The following is a 20659-nucleotide window of genomic DNA, read 5'->3' on the forward strand; positions in this document are numbered from 1 at the left end:
TCTACACCAAGTCAAGGTGAACCGCGAAATAGTGTGAAATGTCATTACCCAAGTCGTGCATTGATTTCGTCTGCGTAACGCGTTCTAATGGTCGTAAGATATGAATACCAGCATGAATGGTTTAATATTATTAGTACGATATAGCTTCAGAAATTAGGTCGAAAACCTATTTTACTTAAAATATTAAATACGCTAAAAGCTGCATTTATGCTACTAAAGTTCGAATGGCATCCAACATAATGGTACTGTCCAATGACGGGATGATTATCACGACAACGGATACCGTCGGAAAACTGAAACGTGGTCAGGCCGAGCGTATGAAAAAATAGTAATTGGACCCGAGCAATGTTCAAGAGGAGACTATGGTATTCAAATTATGTAACAGGACGGACAATGGATCGGGCTGGGTTGGATATCCGGCCAGATTTTCTCATTTTTGGCCGGAGCCGGAGCAGTAGTTTTTCTGATACTGACGGAGTCGGATCGGTACATTTTAGTAAGAATATGACAGTGTTATCCTCTTCCACTCTCGAATCAACGCGACGACATTGCCCAAAGTCAAAATATGATATATTTATGAAATTAGGCAATATTCAACCTAAAGTTAGCGTAAGTATAAATCATCAAAGTTTTTGGTGCAGAAACATTTTGGGAATTTGCAGACCAGTGTAATTTACCAGCAATCGTGTTGGAGATGGAAACCATCCAGTGACATCGGTTGAGCACTCATTCTATACCACGGGATTATGAAATCAGTTCAAGGAACGTCCACAAAGCATCTAAACTTTTGGTCCCTCTTCTTTTTCTTGTTGCTGTTCTTCCGATCATACAAGTCAACCAGACACATATTGATTGCTCGCAGTTGTCACGCTCGCTTGTCAGAATGTTCGCATTTGAATTAAACCGCTTCAACAAGTATTTCAGCCTGGAACTAGAGGTTGAGTGTATTTTAACTTGAACTAGAGTTGTGGGGCAGGAGTGTGTAACGCGCGAACCGTAGTCCAAGTGAAACACGCACAGGGACATGTGCTACGGATTCAGCAACCAAAACCGACCCCAACCAACCATAGGAGTTCATACCTCAACTTCATTTTGGAATTTCCACACCAGTGTTATGAAAAAGATCCGACGATACGCTCTGGTATTTTCTATTCTTATATGCTCGGCATCAATATACCGCCTCACTAAGAGGCTTATACTGAACATAGGATACATCGAAAGTAGTACATCGATATTTAAAAAAAGCCTGAAACAACATCAGTCATCTTATGTATTCCTTTAGGAACCAACTGTCGCGATAAACCCGCAACGTAATACGAGCGTAAGATGGATACCAATTATGAAGTATTTATATCGTCATGACTGATTGTTAGATTTTTATGGAGTTTGGCATTAGATAAATATATATTTTGTATGAGGAAAGTCGTGAAAATACATGTGTGCTTCGGTAAATAATGTGTTGATGTCTTTGTCTCTTTTGGATTTTCTAGCCACTATCAAGTAATAGCTTCTATCGTCATTAGGCGATGGAATCTAAACTCATTATGTATTCATTTTTCGCAATAACATTTGAAATTCCAGCTCCGTGGACTTCGGTGACGTTTGTGAAATCAGTGCGCGCGAACAAAGACCGGTTGGACGTTATCAGGGACACTTGGGTAGGAAAGAAGTGGTGTCGAGACGCAAGATTCGTTACAATCTTCATTCTCGGTCGAAGCAATGGCCAGTTGCGGAGATATTTTGCTTTTGGATCTTCTCGATACTGTCGAGTGAGTCGGCCCCGCACTGACATTATTTATAACCAACTGCATTCAAGTCGCCGAGGGTTCTCACCAACAAGATTCATAATAGATCATGTGCAATTTGCTCCCTAATACTTACGGAGAATGTGCCTTCAACTTCCAAGTTATGACCTCGCGTCAGCAAATGATTCTTGGATATAAAAATTCTGGATTCCTTTTCAACAAGTGGCTCCGTATTCGAAGTATTCGAACAGATTTATAAATCACCAGTAACCAATCGAAATATTACCATGTGAAATGAAGTTTTACTATTGTTCGCGGCAGTCTTGGACAACTAGATAATTCTAGATAATTCTAGTTGTCCAATTAGACTAATTATAGCGAATGTCGGTGATCTAATTCTGATCCAATTTGTGAAATGTTTCTTTGTTCTAATTCTGATATAATTTGTGAAATGTTTCTATGCTCTGATTTTAATTCTAATCTAATTTCTGTTTTTTCTGTAAATGCTACAGGAAGACTGTACAGTGCGAAATGAGCCAAGCCTGCTGTACAGATATTTGCTATTCTCATGCTGATATGAATTAATGAACTCTGATTCGATGTCCAACTTTTCGCGAATTATGTAATTCTAATCTAATATGAAAAAAATATGTTGTTATCATTCTAATTTTGATCTAATTGGAATTCCTACTGCTTTATTTACTGATGACGGGTGAGCGAATGAATGGAAGTAGTCCGTAATACGACTGAAAAGACTTCACGAAGATTGATGTTACTGAACTTAAAATACGGCCGCAAATGACCCCAGAGTTTAAAAGGTCCAATGTCGTGAATAAAGCAACGAGCAGACAAGTGTAGCGTAACCATAGGGAAAGAAACAACACATGCACACATAACACAGGCTGTTGTTACGTCATAGAGTGCATTACTAAATAATCAGGTTGAACTTCTCTAGCGAAATGGTGAAACGCATGTGCAATCCTTAAAGAGCCGCAATCAAAGGCTCGCGTGCCGCAATTTTCCAACCACAATAAATAGGCAAGTTTATGCTTCAGAATAACACTAACGTACAATGTTTAGATCAGCTCTTCGTAGCTTGTAAAGTACATTCCTTTTGTGACGTAATAAGCAAATGTTTCTCGTCATCATTTTACGATGGTAATCGATTTACTGGTGCCTTTTGGAGTAGATCAAAATGGAATTGCTTGCGATATCTGTCTATAACAGTGGTTCCCAAACGGTGGGTAATTCGCCACTGGTGGGGAATTTCGGGATTTCAGGTGAGGAATATAGACTCACCTTTGAAAAAATCTTTACAGTAATATTCTCCTTTATAAAATGTCGTTTTGAAATGCAGTTTATGCAGTTTATGCAGTTTACGTCCTCAAAGTATAGCGGGGTATTAGTAATCACAACACAGTTACCGAAATTTGTAACAGTATTTGCAACAGTATTATAAAGTGGAGAAGATTGGATTTGCCAACTGCGTCGTGAGCTCGTGACCTTATTCGTTGCTCGAAGGAGGATGAATGCTGCACCCCTTTTGATTTGTTGTCAATTTGTCAATGAATATTTTCAATATCTACTCAAAATGCTACACTCATGCGGCTTTTACAGCGAAAAAGTTCCGAAGCCACTGATCTAAGCTGACAGCATCCTGGTCTGGAACCCAGTGTTATTACAAATCATCAACGGTTTTATACAATCACTGATGACGCGCACCCTAAGGAAGTACTTGCCCTTCGTTATCGAACAGCATGAAACAGTTTTTACGGCGTACATAATCGGTATTACAGACAGTTCGGACATGGATAACTCTAACGACATAGAACTCCATCGACAAGACATCCCTGGATCTATCACAGTTATATCTGAATTTGACACGCTGATGCTGTATATATTAGCGTTGTTCTAAAATACCTTCTTACTTCAAATATTACTGCTATTCGATGGAATTGTTAGGCTGGCTAACACAACGCTGCACACCAAATTTGGGCCGTAGTAACGCCGTTATTGGAGTTAAAATATTTCAAATTTATCTTTGAAAAAATAGAAAGATGTTTTTAATTACTGATTACTGCTGGCATTACCATGACATTTTAAGTCGTCTTTAAAATGATGCATAGCAAATTTAGGTCAATTCCAACCGGCACAAGTTATTGATGTTCAAAAGCTTGGATTTGAAATAGCGGTGAGTACTTCAATAATAATAACTGAACAATTTCTCACTGTATCATTTTACTAGTTAGAATAAGATTTGTTAGATTTGTTAAGCATCGTCCACGATGCGAATATGTGTTACCGTTCGATACTAGATAAATATGCTACTATAAAGGCAGCTCCTGCTGAACTCTTTCTCTCCGGTGATAACGCGGAATAGCCTTCGCAAGTGATTCAACGACAAGCGCCCGAACGCTCTGCAGGGCTATGCAAATATATCAGTATATCGGTTACGTCAACGTAGATTGCTCGAGTGTAAGCGCAAAGCGATTACCGCAGATGCGATGAAATACCATGAGAGATTTACGTCATCCCGATGCCCATGCATGTGTGTATGGGTATGGGGTCTTATGGTGCTACGTAATAATGCCACGAAATAATGCAACAAAGACATTAATGACAACGGGCCGACCCATAATTAGTGAATACGTTCCCTCGATCTTCAAATAGGCCTACACCACTGACGTCGCGATTTCGGACTTCACGAGCCACTGGCGTAGCCAGGGGGGGGGGCGAAAGGGGCGGTCGCCCCCCCCAAATTTTTTGAAAATTTTCGTAAAATCAATAGATATTAGACTATTTGGGGGCAAATGTATGCAACCTAAAATTTTTCTTCGCGCATCGCGCGATTTAGTGTCCGTTCATGTCCTAATTTTATTATCGGTATCACGAAAAAAAATTATTCCGCAAATACCCATTATTGAATTTAGCTGCATTCTCAATTATGAGAATACAACCGTACCAGTAGATGCACTAGAGTAGCCTGAGGTCGTTGGGTTGATTGAATCTGTAGGAGTGTCAGTTCAGTATGGGGGTTGGGGACTGTTAGCTCCTGCAACTTCCGTTCCGGGACACACGAAGATATAAAAAATAGGCTACATGCGACTCCGCAAAGTGCGCTCCCAAAATGATTGACGACCATAAAACCGACCCATGTATTCCGAAGCCTTCGATATAGATTTTCGGGTGCTTAAATGGCTGGCACCTAATGATCCTGTCCCTGCAATCAGACCCCTCCAACATAAACGCAACTGGCACAGGAAAATATCACCCCCTCCCGTTAAAAATTGCTAATTTGAAATTGAACGAGTCTGATCAAAGGAGTTTTTTTAATTTGGTCTGGTATGTATCAGCGATTTCAATCTTTAAAGTAGCGTCAATCTCTACCAGAGGTTACGCCCAAACCGTGCTTCAACGGAGTAATAAGAATGGACACCACTTGCTCATATAGACGTACCAATATTAATGATCAAATTGTTTCATTTTTTCAAAAAACATTTATGCTCCGCGCGACTGGGGCCGAAATTCACACTGATTGTTCATCACTTTATGTCAGCGATTTGGGCTCGTCCGTGCAACGACCGCCTAATACAAGCTATAGTTGGCAACTGGAAGCTTCCATAGAGTATGTGTGTGTGTGCGTCTAAGAATCGTATGTATAAAGGGTAGTGATGAAATTGCCTATGGCAGGATGTACGGTTCTGCGAGATGTTCCCACGCGAGATATCCCCTAAAGTCATAACCCCCCCTAAAAAAAATACAAATAAATTGTTTTTCTGGCTACGACCTTGCGTGTGCTCGATCTCTTGAGTGGTGACAGCATTCTACGCAAGTCATCAAGTAACAGCAATAAATGACAACTGTCTCGTCCGGCGTCCTCCCTCTATAGAACAGGGGCGGCCAACCCATGGCCCGCGAGAAGGTTTTGAGAGGCCCGCGGGTTCATTCTCGAAATTACTAATATTATCAACAAATAAATCACCAAAACCGAATAACCAAAATTTGATTAGCCTGACCGCGAAATTTGGGATTTTGCCGACTAAAATATCAGTTCCGAGCTCCGACGCATTGGCGTAGCCAGGGGCCAGCCACATTTTCGCAGATCGTGGTATATGACTATATAATGTACAATATTTCGCGCGGCTAGGTCGGGGATCGACACCAAGTCTTCATGTCATAATTGTTATTGATTTTGATGCGTATAATATAAGTATTGTTTTCAACGTTACCTATTATCCGGTACGCTCCTATCGGAAGACTAAAAAAGCTCATCACCATTCAAGTGGCCCACGCAATGGTTCGTAAGTCTCATGTGGCCCTTTGGCCACCCTGCTCTAGAAACTCTAAATAGTCTTGCCGTGTGGTATGAGCATATTGCTCAAGATGTATAATTAATTGCCCGCTGAATGTTTGATGACACCACTTCTATCAGCCCTGCCGGTAAATCTGATAATGAAAACGTATTTGCAATATGCAAATACCAATATAATGAACCAATTTCATTCATTAACCATGAAAAATTTTTGCGCTTCGCGCGAAAGTGTTGTCGTCCTGGTTTTCCACAATCATCATTATTCACATCCGTCTGTGAGTGGAATATATATAACGACCGCCCCAGATGTTGTGTTAATCATCCAATAAGCGCCCAAGTCCATCGATTTTACCTATTTTTTCCTTATCTTTAAGGGGGGGGGGGGGGGGGGTCATTTACTTCATCGAATTTTTCGCCCCCCCCCCAAATATTTTTTCTGGCTACGCCCTTGTCACGAGCCATAAACTTTAGGACTCAATAAATTTTTTACGGCCTTTGTGACGTTATATTTGATTGTTGTTCAGTTTCGCCATCGAATGTGTAATGTAAACATGGAATGGCGACGTTATTATTGGACTTTATTGGATATTGCGATGCGCAGCTTAGAGGGAACATTGCTTGTATCCACACCATCGGTTAACGGTTATATGGATAATCCAACCCTTGTGTGAAAACTGCTTGACTCGGACCATATACTCTCCGACATTTTGGCGCTGGCCGTAATTTCCGCCCCACAATACACTAATACCTGTCGCGTTTCGGTGCATCGGCGGCGGTGATTAACATTTGGTCCCTAAAATCGCAGCACTTTGGAGAAACCTTCAATATTAATATCTCCACTGAAATGCCTTATGTCCCTGGAATCTACGCGAGTTGTATTGAAAACCCTATGGGGGCCCGATAAATGCGTTTGGGGGTGGCTTGAAACAGCGCTGTTTCGATTCTGGATAGGAGGTACGAGAAACATTTCATGGGTACGAGCGCTACAATTTTTGTCGTTGTTTTTGGTATTTATGGTGCTTGCCGATTACTACGGTCATTTACAACAGACCAATTTTCTTCACTGATTTAAGCAATGCTATCCTCTCTCAATAAATATATTGATCAGTTCGAGACAATGAATATATTCCGACAGTTTAAAAAATAGGCTATTCATAAGCGATACAATAAATAGTGGATAAGTTGTATATTTGATGGAGTCGCACATCAATTATTCCTAAAATGATTGATCTTGATATTCGTAAACGAAGGCAGACCAAATAAATGTGCACGTGCATCGTCGTAGTCAATCTAAATTTATTCCATCAATTGCGTTAGTTACCGTTAGATGAAAACTAATTCTTCCGGTATTAGTGAATTGACGTTGCCGTCTGACGCCTTCGTAGTAAATCAGTCTGTATACCGGACTTCCGTCAGCAATCAGCCAAGTCTTTGCATCGATAGCACCTGTTCACTAGAAGTTTCGGGATCATACCACTCATATCTCTTACACTTACACAGTTACAGTCTTGAAATCCTTGAAGTGGTTAATGTATACACTATACACACACTACAGTTTGAATCGTCTTTGTAGAACTAAAAGTGGATTATGCGTGCTGTAACAATGCTACAATGTGCTCACTTACACATGCGAATTAATGGATTATATGATTACCTGAAATGCTGTAATTGTGGTTATGGATTACGACTACAAATCACGATAACCACATGTCTGCTGAGGAGAGGTGTAGCAATGGTTGATTGTTCACTTTCGTCCAAATGTATGATGCGGCGTTTTTCAATGATTGGTTGGTGAAATGCTCACACATGATAGACACAGACACGAATATATTACTGGCTTTTACCGCATTGTTGCATAAGACGTTGGTCGTACGTTACACGCTCTTATTAGATCTATAAGGGATTATGGCATTGTAGGTTGCAGTAATCGCATTTTTCGCGAGGTCGCAATTACACAACCCCTTGCGAGCCTTGCCTGTTATCGCCCAAGGTGTTGTGCACCTCATTCCATTGTAAAGTAGGTCATCACGTCTGAGCCACGATATAATCACGCTGTGCTGCATGCAAATAGAACTATAATTTGTCTGATATGGTCAGTACAACAGTATTACTCTCGGTCACCTCACAGGTTCGCGATACTCAGACATGAAGCGCATATTAATTGGACTGCAAAGTTTTCAGAACTGGGTTACTGCATTGACCTATCCGACGGGCAGGAATTGTTCACAGCACAGGCATGCGGCACGATTTTATGAGCCATGTCCCTTGGAAGTAGAAAATCAATGCACACATGAAAGCAACTGACATCAAATCCATGTAGCCTACATTGTACATCGAGATATAAGTATACTCATTCCTATGTTTTGGGATTCCGAGACTGGATTCACCTGGAGACTGTGTCTTCATAGTGTTTATTATGGTCACATACTTACACCATGAATCAATTATTCATTACACAGTTGTAGTGAAAATTATATGAATGCATTGATCGACTGGGAAGAGTGGTCCCAGAATAGTCCTAATTGTCGTTGAATTGTTGAATTGCGCCAATGCGCCTATAGAGAATATAGGCTACTTATGAGCTGGAGTTGTTTCAATAAGCTAGTACATTTCACGCATTCGATTTCGTGGAGGCGCTGTAAGGTGCTGAGCTCTCTTGCCGCGCTCTCAAAGTCATCTAGAAAGTGCAGTCTAATTAGCATAACAGAAATGGACAATTGTGGACTTTAGTCCACTTAATATGCGCGAAGAGAGGCTGTGGCGTACAGGGCAAGCGGTTTACAATCTGTACATCCCGCTGTGGTCGCATATGCATACTACTTGGAAAGGAAATGAACTGCATGAAGGGGTATAGTGACCATATTCTAATGTCCAATGGCACCAATTTAATCGTTATCGCCATATTGAGAGCAAGATGCTCCTTGTAGCTCGCCTCCCGCCGGCGGTAACGTTCATTATATATACGGGTAAGCGGCAGTTACCCGCAATTCTGGCGCGATATGAAATAATTAGAGGTAACGATCGGTCACACCGGGAAAGCTCGGAGGCTTTTGCACTTCTGATTGTTGCGGAAAGTTATAGATCTTAGTACCGCAATATGCTATGCGTCCAATGTGGGGCGGCGACTACGAGCTATGAGTGGAATATCAATTATTTTAATGACGTGTTTGCCATATTTCTGTAACAGCTGTTTGGTAGCTGTATTTATCTTAACAGATTAACATATGTTCATGTTCACTTATATGCAGCAAACTTTCCTATTTCGTTAGATTCCTTGATGGGTCGTTGAAATTATTCAGACTAGCTCGCACCAACTGTACCATGTCAATGGGTGTCCATAGATGGATTTCATTTAGCATTTTGATGTGCAGTCTGGTTTACGACATCGACGCGAAAACTTTAACCTGCAAACCGGTTATCATTATACATGGAATTTTGGATGGAAGATCGGAAATGGAAGATCTGACAAGCAGAATGGAACAGGTAGGATTAGATACATCACGATAGGCAATGCAAGGACGAGAAATTAATGAGCAAGGAATCGTTAGCAACTCGTTAGCAAACACTGGTGCGCTCTCGATGGGAATCAATAATAGTCTGAGAATTAATATTGATTTGTGTGCATCGCAGAAAATATACGATCCTAGTATACGATGGCTAATTGACATGAGCGAGTAGTCCTTCAACTTGACGGCATGTAAACGCAAACGTTTTTCAGACATTTCCGGGAGCGCCAGTTCACGTGATCAACCTTTTCAATTACATGGAAAGCTTACGACCGCTATGGCAACAAGTAGGTGCTATACGAAGGGACATCAAGTCGATCATGAATTCCGCTGACAACGGAGTAAATATTATTGGATTTTCACAAGGTTTGTAGTTCAATGACGCCTTGGTAATTATGCCTTCAGATATATTTTTGCACTCCGCCTATACCAGTGGTTCTCATCCTTTCTGTCTTCCCGGACCCCTTTTCGACCGTCACGGACTCTGTGGCCCCCTCAAGTTTTCGTTAACGATTATACCAATCATCATGCAAATATTAACTGTAGACTTGTGATAAATCGCCAAAAATGACTTTTCTTGAGAGTAACATCATACTATATGTAGAAATTGGGTAGTCTTTAATTATATCGAGGCCAATTTCGCAGCTGTATGTATTGTCTTGAAAACCCGCGTCTCAGATTTGGTATTGATGAGTTCCAAAAATCCATTTCTACAACTACAGGTGGTGGCGAATGTAACATTAACGCGCAACGTTTCCGACGACACCCTTGCGTGTGATCGCAATATTTGGCACTAATATTGGCAAACAATGTTTTTAAGGAACATATCTCGTCCAGCCTAGTCATTTTTTATCGAGTAGCTCGTCTTGAAGTTATTCTAGAATAGTGGTTATGTATATCACAGGAGCGAATGGATTTCGCGGGGAGGTTTCAATCCCTTCATTGGGACAGATTAGGAAAAAAAATCAGGAATTTCTATTTCAAACGACTGTTCACTAATTTGCTGAAACTTCAAATCCATAATATTTTGTATATATTTCAAAGTCACCCTGTTTGACCTTACTATCTCCAACTTTTCATTTTAAAGAAATGCCCGTTCGAACTTTTCATTTCTATACAAACCCAAAAAACACGTCTCCAAACAGCACGTTGCATGCATCAGTAGGCTATTTGCAATTTGGCAATCAAAATGAGTTTGCACAGCAGGATATTTCACCGAGACGACATTTCAATGATGTGAGTCCTGGAGGTTTAACAATTATAAAGTGAAACTGTCTTATGCTGTCCCGAATTTAAAAAAAATAACAATTTGTTTATCAATCATCCTAAAAACTTCGACGTTTCGTGGACCCCCTGAAAATTCTTCGCGGACTCTTATGTTCGTAATTTATGTAATATAAATACAGGATATGCAAGCAATTTAATTAAAGCAACATTCTTACGAATAATATTTCGGCTTCGTTCAGGTCATCGCCGCCTTAATGCACATTTATACAAAATTGGATGCAGATACTGATCTATGACCATTGTACAGTACCTGAAACAGTCGAGCATTTTTTGCTGCACTGCCATCGATATGATTTTCATCGAAACTTTTTATTCGACTGGGCGCGCGAGCTCAAAATCGCTACAACACTCGAAAATCTACTGATCGTCCCGAAATGATATCTAATGTTGCAGAGTCCGTTCTAGCGTGTGGTACATACTTCTAAATCGGTTATTGCCCACATTGTGGTGTACCGACCGCACATTCTAGTCCGTGACGCACCTGGCCTCAAAGGCGAAAAGCGTCACTCCCCTTTTCATCAATAGTAATAATGCTAATAACCAAAATAAGGTCATCTTTCCCATCTCTAGTCCCGAAATATCCGTCTCGCTGCATTTTTCTTTGATTGTCTTGCCAACTGTGGCGTTCACTGCGTCGGAGTCGAGATTTTAATGGCATTTTGTTACTTTTCTAGAAAAAGTGGACAAATTCCCAAAAAACGAGGACATTTAGGCGCCCTCCGTGGACACTTTCAATGTATTAAAAAAAGACAGATCCTCTTGAAAGAGGACATATGATAACACCAAGTAACCATTTCAGGTGGACTTGTTGCTAGGGGCATCATACAAACAATGGACGATCACAATGTAGATACCTTCATTGCTTTGTCATCCCCATTGAACGGGCAATATGGAGGTGGGTGTTCCTTTTAGCTGATGAATTGTACGTAGTTTATCGCTGCTATCCTTTGCATTAAGGTACGTCGTACTTCAGATGGGTGTTTCCTAATATAGTGAAAAGGAACTTTTTCAAGATTCTATATACAAGATACGGACAAAGATGGTCAATCGCAAATTATTGGAGAGGTACAATATTTATTTAGGACTTGAAAGCATCAGGCGCGTGCCATATATATCCCGTATTAAAAGACTGACGTCGGCTACCAGCATGACTTTGGGGGGGGGGGTAAGGAAGTCGGAATACTATATTATAGGTCAGGGGTGGGCAGACCTGATTCATGCGCGAGTCGCATATCAAAATCTTGGCTTCCAAAAAGACACAACCACAAAAATTAAAAAATACGAATTTATTCCGTCTCAACGGATTGTAGGCTATTATTGTGTGGTGATACGTTGCGTCTCCACCAGGACTGCAAGGTGCTTGGAATCAGGCTGATATTTACGCCGAACAGTTAAGGAAGATGTCGGCTCGGTAATCTTATTACTCCGTAAATCGGATTAAACCTCAGGCGAAGCGCATTTGCAAGCATTTAAAAACCGCAACAAGGCTCAAAGAGCCGTATGCGGATCGGAAGCCGCAGTTTGCCCACCTCTTGCATATAGGCGAAGGCAATATCTCCGAAGATTTGTAACAATACCAAATATGAATGGATCAAGTAGACATATGGATGGTTATTTAGGTACCGCAGCTGGCTTTTCTCACACGGATATCAATCAGTCCGAGGTAGACTTCGGCAACTATAGATAATTCTAGTTGTATAATTAGACGAACTTACAGCGAAACGCTAGTAATCTGATTCTAATCTACTTTGTGAAATGTTTCAATTTCATTTTAATTCTAATCCAATTTCTCGTTTTCCTGAAAACGATACAGGAAAACTGTATAGCGTGAAACGACCCAAGCTTGGTGTACTGACATTTGTCATTGTCATACCTCGTGATAAAGAACTCTGATTTGATATAAATTGAAGACGATTTTTGTTGTTTAGAGTATTAGCGAATGTAGTAATACTAAATCTAATTCTTATGTATAGAAAAGATGTGTAGCTCTAATTGTAATTCCAATCTAATTAGGAAAAGCTAAAAAATGTCCAATTGTTCAACCCTTGTCCAAGGGATATGTGAAGGATATGTAGCGGTATGGATTTGGATTACAGATTTAACCGTTACTTGGGTTTGCGATTAGCGTTAGAAGATATGGTCAATTATGGAGTTGATAGTGTCAAGTTTCATAAAATGTGGCGGATTCAGCTAAAATGTTAAATTGATGGGGGTCACGTTTGCGGTGCTCACGGTCACACTTATAATAGAGGTGAAACTCTGACTATTTGCTAAATCCCAAGAAGCACCATATTTAATTATTTGCCAAGAAATCATGCCACTTAAAAGGTCTAAAGGTGTAGTACACATAATAATGGTGCGTACATACGAAACAATTTCCAATACAAAGTGGGGGGAGGGGCTCAGCAGCAAGGCGGAGTTTCAAAATAGCTTGATTAGGATACATCGTATTTTATCTCTGTTTGCACATTTATAAATCAGAAGTACATAATTATATTTTTGAGTGTTTCTTATTATCTATGAAGTAATTATATGCAATAATTCAAACTCCGACTCGAACAATGCGGTGTACTACGTCTTGATTCACGAGAACGCTCGTAGATCATTTACCAATACCTGCCATTTGTGGGATGACGGTTGTCATTCGGCATTCAATAGCACCCCGTTGTGAAATTATTAATGTATAGAGTTAGATTAATGATTGGATAATCTCATTATAATTAAATAGATCCTCACCACTTGGACGGTTACCGCATGTACAGCAGCTTCCTAGCGCAACTGAACAACGAATCGGTGGTGGAGTATAACTCCTTTCGAAATTCATGGAAGACGAACTTTCTGCGGTTGAAACGACTTGTCTTGGTGGGTGGACCAGATGATGGAGTGATCACGCCATGGCAAAGTTCGCAATTTGGTGCTTTTGACTCTGATGAAAACGTCGTTCCCATGAGAAACTTACAGGTATTGCATCAAAACTTATTTTAATAGCATCGATATCGTAGTCTTTTCGAAATTAACTTGATATGTAGTGACTTGATTAAACTATGTAGCCTACGTCTGCGCGAGTGCGTACATTAATAAAATGTTTATTTTTTTAGAATACACCCGCGTGTACGTCAAATGTGTTAGATGTAAAACTACTCCTTGATTTATTTCATATTTTTTGAAGTAGAGGCTAGTGTTTGGGCAGATTCCTATCACTATTGTGATAGAAATTATCATAACAGACCGGCGATGCTGCCAAAGTATCACCAGCACCGTAACTGCCGCACCCCAAACCCCCAAATTGGGAGGGGCCCGAGCTCGAAGGGGGCCCAAATTTTTTTCGTGAATTAGGATAAATCATAGAGAATTTTTTGAAAATTTATGCAATTTTTTCAAAAATTTTTCGCGCAGGGCGCGAATTCATGTATAGCTATTAGGGTTGTCCATAATTTGGAAAATCTCACAAATGCTGCGTATCCATGTCTCATTCTATAGATTATTGATAAAAAAACGTCAATGAGCCTGCAATAAGCTCACAGGAAAGTCGTTAAGATTTGTCTAAATGCGTTTGAAAGTGGCTGCCACAGAGTGGGCGTGGCTGCCACAGAGTGGGCGTGCCAGCGACCATAGAACGGCGAGAAGACTAGTAATCACGAAATTCCGTCTCATGATTGGTTAATCAGTTATGCTTGAATGATCGCGACCGCAGCAACTTGCTGATTACGTGCTTCTACTCTTCAAAGAAGTTTGCTAACGGCGATGATTCTGTAAGGGCATTGTAGGTTGGTGACTTAACAATAATATGTGACACCTGGTGATTTAATGTTTTAGTTTAAAAGTCGGTTACGATAGGTTTATAGCAGCAATAGCCTATTGCAGACATGGCCGAGGTGTAACAGCGAATAATTGTGAACTTGTAGAAGTGAGTATAAATCCCAGAAGCATCTAGTCTAATATGCTTGCGATTACGCCGAGTCCTCCTGCTTCCTGGGTGCAGGTAAAGTATTAGCCATCGCCAAACTGGTGCAGCACAGCATGTGAGACGGATGCTGCGGGGCACAATCCTGTATGCTTATAAGATGATATGTGGACCGACCAGGTAGCTTACATTGGAACTCTGAAGAAGTGTAACTACCGCATCGATTAAATGCATTTATATATCCATGTCTGGTTTGATTCAAACATTAGTCGTGATGCAGCCAGTGATGATCCATGATTCATTTAGGAGAGGCTAAGCTCTTCAAGCAAACTGGAGTTTTGCTGACCCTACCAGCATAGCCTGTGCTTACCTATAGATCTCTTTCTGTGGTATGATTGAGAACTTTGACAGCACTTACGGGTAGATTCATTATGCTGTTAGAATCGGACAGGTGCCACGCATAAACGGACGATTCAGCCCATCCTTAGAGCATTCAAGACCTAAATTATATACCACGACCAGAGCCTAATAAGATCAGACAAAGTATGATCACTGTTAAGATTTATATTTGAAATCAGTGATGGTACATCCCTTCTGAAACTAGAAATTAGTACGCTGCTTGCATAAGTGCCATTGCAATGTTTCTTCGTGTGTTTCAGTGCTTTCCCTCGATGAAAGCAAGGTACACAGACTACAACGGTTACCTTCACAATAAGCCAGTCATGTTTCAAACGTTTTTGTGAAGTAGCTATCTCTTGTTCGTTCTGTAGTATGTTACTAAACATATCCCGAATCAATCTCAAATCATCATCTGCGGACCAAGCTACAATGCGCTTACAGATTCACCGCCGTTAGAAGACTCCTCGAACAGCTGATCAGCAAGCCGTCACCGTCGTAATCATTCAGGCATAGCCGCTTACCCAATCAAGCGCCGTGATTTCATGATTACTAGTCTTCTCGCCGTTCTATGGTCGCTGGTACGCCCACTCTGTGGCAGCCACTTTCAAACGCATTCAGACAAATCTTAACGACTTTCCTGTGAGCTTATTGCAGGCTCATCGACGTTTTTTTATCAATAATCTATAGAATGAGAAATGGATACGCAGGATTTGTGAGATTTTCCAAATTATGGACAACCCTAATAGCCATGTATCTTCATTTTTGGGTACTGGGCCATTACCGCGCCACGACTCACCAAGACATACAATCAAGTTTTAGGCCATATAACATGCGACTCCAAGAAGTCTGCCAGAACGATCGGCATCGAGAAAACCTTGGCCGAAAGGGTCTATGCCCTTATGCTGACCAAAGACTTCGTTATATATACAAAATACATACAGTTTTAATTGTCCATAGGCGCCTAAATGACTGGCGCCGAATGTTCCTGTCTTTGCAATCTGAACCTCACAAGACAAATACCATCCCGCCGGGAAAAATTTATGCCAGTGAAGAAATACCAATTTGAAATCGTGTGCGTTTCTTAGTTTAGAAGCCTACGTTTGGGCGATTCTATATTTTTTGATATAGCAGACTGGAAGTTACGAAATAACATCATGTAACGAAGTCATATCAACGTTCAACGGGTCCGCCCGCCCGAAGATGCTTAATTATTATTTACGGGCCCTCCCGTTTTCAAGACACTTCACTCAGCTCTACCGATAAATCTAATTACGTGAGCAGAGAGGACAATAAATTGATAGCATAATATATATGCAATCGCCGATCTGATTGACCGATTTTATCATAAATTATCGGAAATTTTCGCGCTTGGCGCTGGCTCACAATACAGTAAAAATGATTTCGTGACAAACGCGAACAACGTGATGGAGGGGTCGTTTGATCACCCTGTGGGAGCCCAAGGCCCACGTTTTTGGGGGCCTGACGAGGTGCTGTTTCGTTCCTACCAACGAGTATAGGCCCGAAGATGTTTAATTATTATTGAGTGGTCCTACCTTTTCAAACACACCTCACTCAGCTCTACCGGCAAATCTGATTACGTGAGCAGAGAGAAGATAAAAATTGATGATAATATATATGCAATTCCTGATCATACTGACCGATTCAGTCATTAATTGTAGAAATTTCCCGCGCTTCGCGCGCTTAGGCGACAAAAGCTGATTCCCTACACAAACTCCCAACGCATATCATAAATAGCGGTAAACAGGGCATCGGCGGAGGGTGGTCTGGGGCGCGAAGCCCCCAGAAGTTCGGTCTATATTCCTATGGGGGCCCACGACCAAAGTTTTTTTGGGGGGCTGGCGAAGTGCTGTTACGACCCTGGGTATCACGATATCAAGGTAATAGTGTGAAAGCTGCATACATTTACACAAGGGGTCGCCAACTCAAAACGGGTCGAGAGCCACTTTTCAAAATTCGTAGAGGCCGCGGCCGAATGACTTCAGTATCAAGATAAAAAATAGGCAACGCAGTATAACAACCACGTATTGATAACTGTATACGTCAGTACAACGCTGTGCTCTCTAACGTGAGCGACGGGCATAGTTACTACCAAAGAAATAATATTTCATTTAGGAAACACAAACACAACAAAAATATCATGATCATCACTTCCATTCCATTTTGAACTATGAGCTGCGCACGATACCTGACAACACTCTTCGGCAACTAAAGCATAGGGGTGGCCAGCCATTTTTCTATTCACAGCCGCATGTCAATTATTTATGTATAGTCGTAATGAACTAACTGGAGGCCAAGTATCCACTTTGAACTGTCCATGTCCATTGCCGGTAAACTCCGGACTGATCTATTTAGTCATATCGGCTTAATATGCGCACCGATATCGTCAGTAGTCATGTTTTGAATAGCCACAGGGATTGGCTTTATGGACGCGCTAAGCGCGAAAATTTTGTGATACTCACGAGTGAATTTCGTTATTGATATTAGTATAGTTTCACATATTACTATCAAATATTTATGCTTTTTCGTCCCATGTGATCAGATTCACCGGTAGAGTTGATGTAGGGATTGCGGTCTTCGAAAATTTAGGGAATTTATTAATGCTGCTGTGCATCTTTTTGGTGGGACAATTGTTATTAGCCTCATTTATTGCATGCTGTCATTTCTTGACCTCCCATCAGGATTGTCGCTAGGTATAGTGGGAACATATTGGATTCACCCAAACGTAGGCCTACCAGAAACAAATTTTCTTCGTGATGAGGAGAACACGATTACAAATTGGTGTTTCTTTATGGGGCACATCATTTTCCTCTGCTGTTCGCATCTGTACTGTAGGGCTCGGATTACAAAGGACACTACCATATCAAATAGAAAATCAACTCGCATTGAACAGCGCTTAGCACGAAGAAAACTTTAACAATAATTCAAACATCTGATGAAATAGGGAGCCAAATCAAAAATTGAAGTTGCATATTGACGGCCGCCAACACATCCTAGTCGAAATAAATGACGACGGCCGCTAAATTTTCATTCTACTGCCGGAGATTGGCCACCCCTGGACCAAAGAATCGATATGGGGTAAGCTAGGGTGAGGGATAGTGATATTAGACATAGGAAAATAGCTTACTTTGAACAACAACAAAAATACGTTTAAACTGAAATCAATTTCAGCGTTTTAAAATGCTTTACTAAGCGTTATTCCGAAATTTCAAATCGGGTCGCGGCCTCGTTACAATACATGCAATCGAATAAAATTCTACGACGCCTTGTCGTGAACTTTTTCTTCAAACCATTTTGCCGACCTTATGTTAAGGCCCGTATTATAAAGAGAGGCTCGTATTTAAAGAAGTAGTTGTAATTCGCAGCGTTTCTTTTACTATTTATCAACAAGATATAATGCAGTCGAATGATTCATGTTATATAAAGTGCTCCAAATCACAGTCAAACTTATATTATACTTTGTTTCACAATATATCTGATTTTGCCAAGGTGCCACCCATAGTTTTAAAAATCCGCCGCTCTATTGGGTAAGTATACAAGAAATACCGCGGCGCTGTCAACAGGGGTAATAAAATGTAAAAAAAAGTATTTGGATATGTATTAAAAAAAACAATGTCCATAGTGGTAAAGAAAGAATGCAGATTTCTGTGGTTGAAATACACGTTTGACTATGTAATCACCGTTCGAGCATTCCGATTTGGCATTCAATTCCGAGCATTCCAATGGGGCTGTTCCTCTTCATTTTGAACACGCGGTATAGCGACAAAGGTAATTCAACCCAAATCCGTTTTGTTGCTATATGCTTTACTATGGGAATGAAATAAACATTAACCCTATATTTTCAATCGTCAATGTCAATCCACTATGACGTCAAAATTGAATATTCGTGACGTCGTGGCCTTAAAAAAATACAAAACATGTTTTGAACAAGGGCCTTGTTTTAGACATGTTTGTCTTAAATTGATTTTTGTTTCAAATGCAACCCTAATTGAAACAATGCAAACAGGACTCGAAGATCAAACCCAGCGTTTATCTGAAGTAATTGTGCGAACTTGGACTTGGCATGTGGTTAATTTCCATGATCATTTCACTTAAAATATTGATTTGAGTGTGAAAGAGGGTAAGGCTGTCATATTCTTATTAAAAAGTACTGATCCGGCTCCAGACAAAAATGAAAAAATCCGACCGGATATCCAATCCGGCTCCGGTCCATGCTCCACCCCAGCATATATAAGTGTTCAGGACGGTTTCGCTATTCAATGTTTCGCGACGATGCATTGCAGATACATCTTTGTAAACATTTTTGCAGATCTATGAGAATGATTCCTTCGGATTGAAGACCTTGGATAATGCGGGAAATATCGTAGAATGCGTGATTCCAGGTGTCGAACACACCAAATGGCACGGCGACGCAACTGTCTTCCACAAATGCATCGAGCCATTCCTTTGTGACTCGAAGTAGAAGAAGAATCACGATTATTATGCAAAGGAGCAATGTGATTCTGGTTATATCTCGGATTCCACGACCTGGAAAATATAAAATCCGACAAGCATTTCTTATTGTATTATTTGGTTTTCACCCCTCCGCGATCTCCCTTTACTGCCTATATCTTCGTTCGCTTTCTAAACGCGTTTTCTGTTTTACTATTTTACATCCATTTTTCGATTTTATAAGAATAAATACTCCAGACGTGTATGAATTGCTTCGCGAACCCGGACTTATATCGCAGTAACCGAAATAAATAGCTTATGTTGGGCCGAGGTTAAGTGCATGAACGATGAATGAGATGCATTGCAAGCTACATATGTGACTTTACACGAGATAGGCTGGTCACATATGTCAACCGAATTGCCTCCTGCTTTGTGAGGGTTTAGTGGACTAACGCCACAAGGGAATTCAGTCGTTAAATCGGACAGATCGTCGAACTTGAAGCATCGCGTATTGAACTTGGGGAACAGTTACTCGCGTTTTTATATCGGTCACGTCATATTTGGTAATACGGTCGTTGATATACAATCTTCTTTCCCGGTCTACTTTAGTTTCTAACGATTAACCCTGACGATTGACAGCCGAATATATTCGGGTATATTTCAATATGGATATACTATTCAATTGTATACTATAGTGTTCTGTACCTCCAGCGTCTCTTCAGAATCTTCTAACTTCGTCAATAGATTCGACGAGGTTGTCAAGCGTCAAAACGAGGGCTGGTCGGTGAGGGATATATAGCTAGACGTCTAGACTACCAAATTTGACATAGGACTGAACGTGACATGCAAACCGTGGGTATAATCGTAATCTGTATGTAACTTGTCATATATTTTTGCCGTAATCATCAGTGTTGGGATGACTCGAGTCATGACTTGACTCGGGTCAGACTCGAGTCACCTGTTTCGTATGGTTTGACTTCACTCGAGTCACTTTGCTAAAATAACTTGACTTGACTTGACTCGGCTTATCAGAAATGTGGATTGACTCGTGACTCGG

General features: G+C 40.7%; 1 protein-coding gene across 1 annotated transcript; it reads left to right on the top strand.

Moving 5' to 3' along the window:
* The first annotated feature begins 9074 nt into the window (after positions 1-9074).
* Positions 9075-19871, top strand: LOC145452507 (lysosomal thioesterase PPT2-A-like). Its single transcript, XM_080330684.1, has 6 exons — positions 9075-9540; positions 9776-9929; positions 11650-11745; positions 11808-11915; positions 13579-13811; positions 19481-19871. The coding sequence occupies exons 1-6, from the start codon at positions 9379-9381 to the stop codon at positions 19631-19633; spliced, it is 906 nt and encodes a 301-aa protein (XP_080186810.1). The 5' UTR covers positions 9075-9378; the 3' UTR covers positions 19634-19871.
* Positions 19872-20659: the final 788 nt, after the last annotated feature.

Source organism: Botryllus schlosseri, chromosome 12, assembly GCF_051294905.1.
Source record: "Botryllus schlosseri isolate E-star chromosome 12, Bs_hap1, whole genome shotgun sequence".
Lineage (NCBI taxonomy): Eukaryota > Metazoa > Chordata > Ascidiacea > Stolidobranchia > Styelidae > Botryllus > Botryllus schlosseri.

Coding starts and splice junctions, on each gene's coding strand:
- LOC145452507 (XM_080330684.1), top strand. CDS start 9,379: ATGTCAATGGGTGTCCATAGATGGATTTCATTTAGCATTTTGATGTGC. Junction 9,541..9,775: donor TGACAAGCAGAATGGAACAG/GTAGGATTAGAT, acceptor AACGTTTTTCAG/ACATTTCCGGGAGCGCCAGT. Junction 11,916..13,578: donor AATCGCAAATTATTGGAGAG/GTACAATATTTA, acceptor ATAATTAAATAG/ATCCTCACCACTTGGACGGT.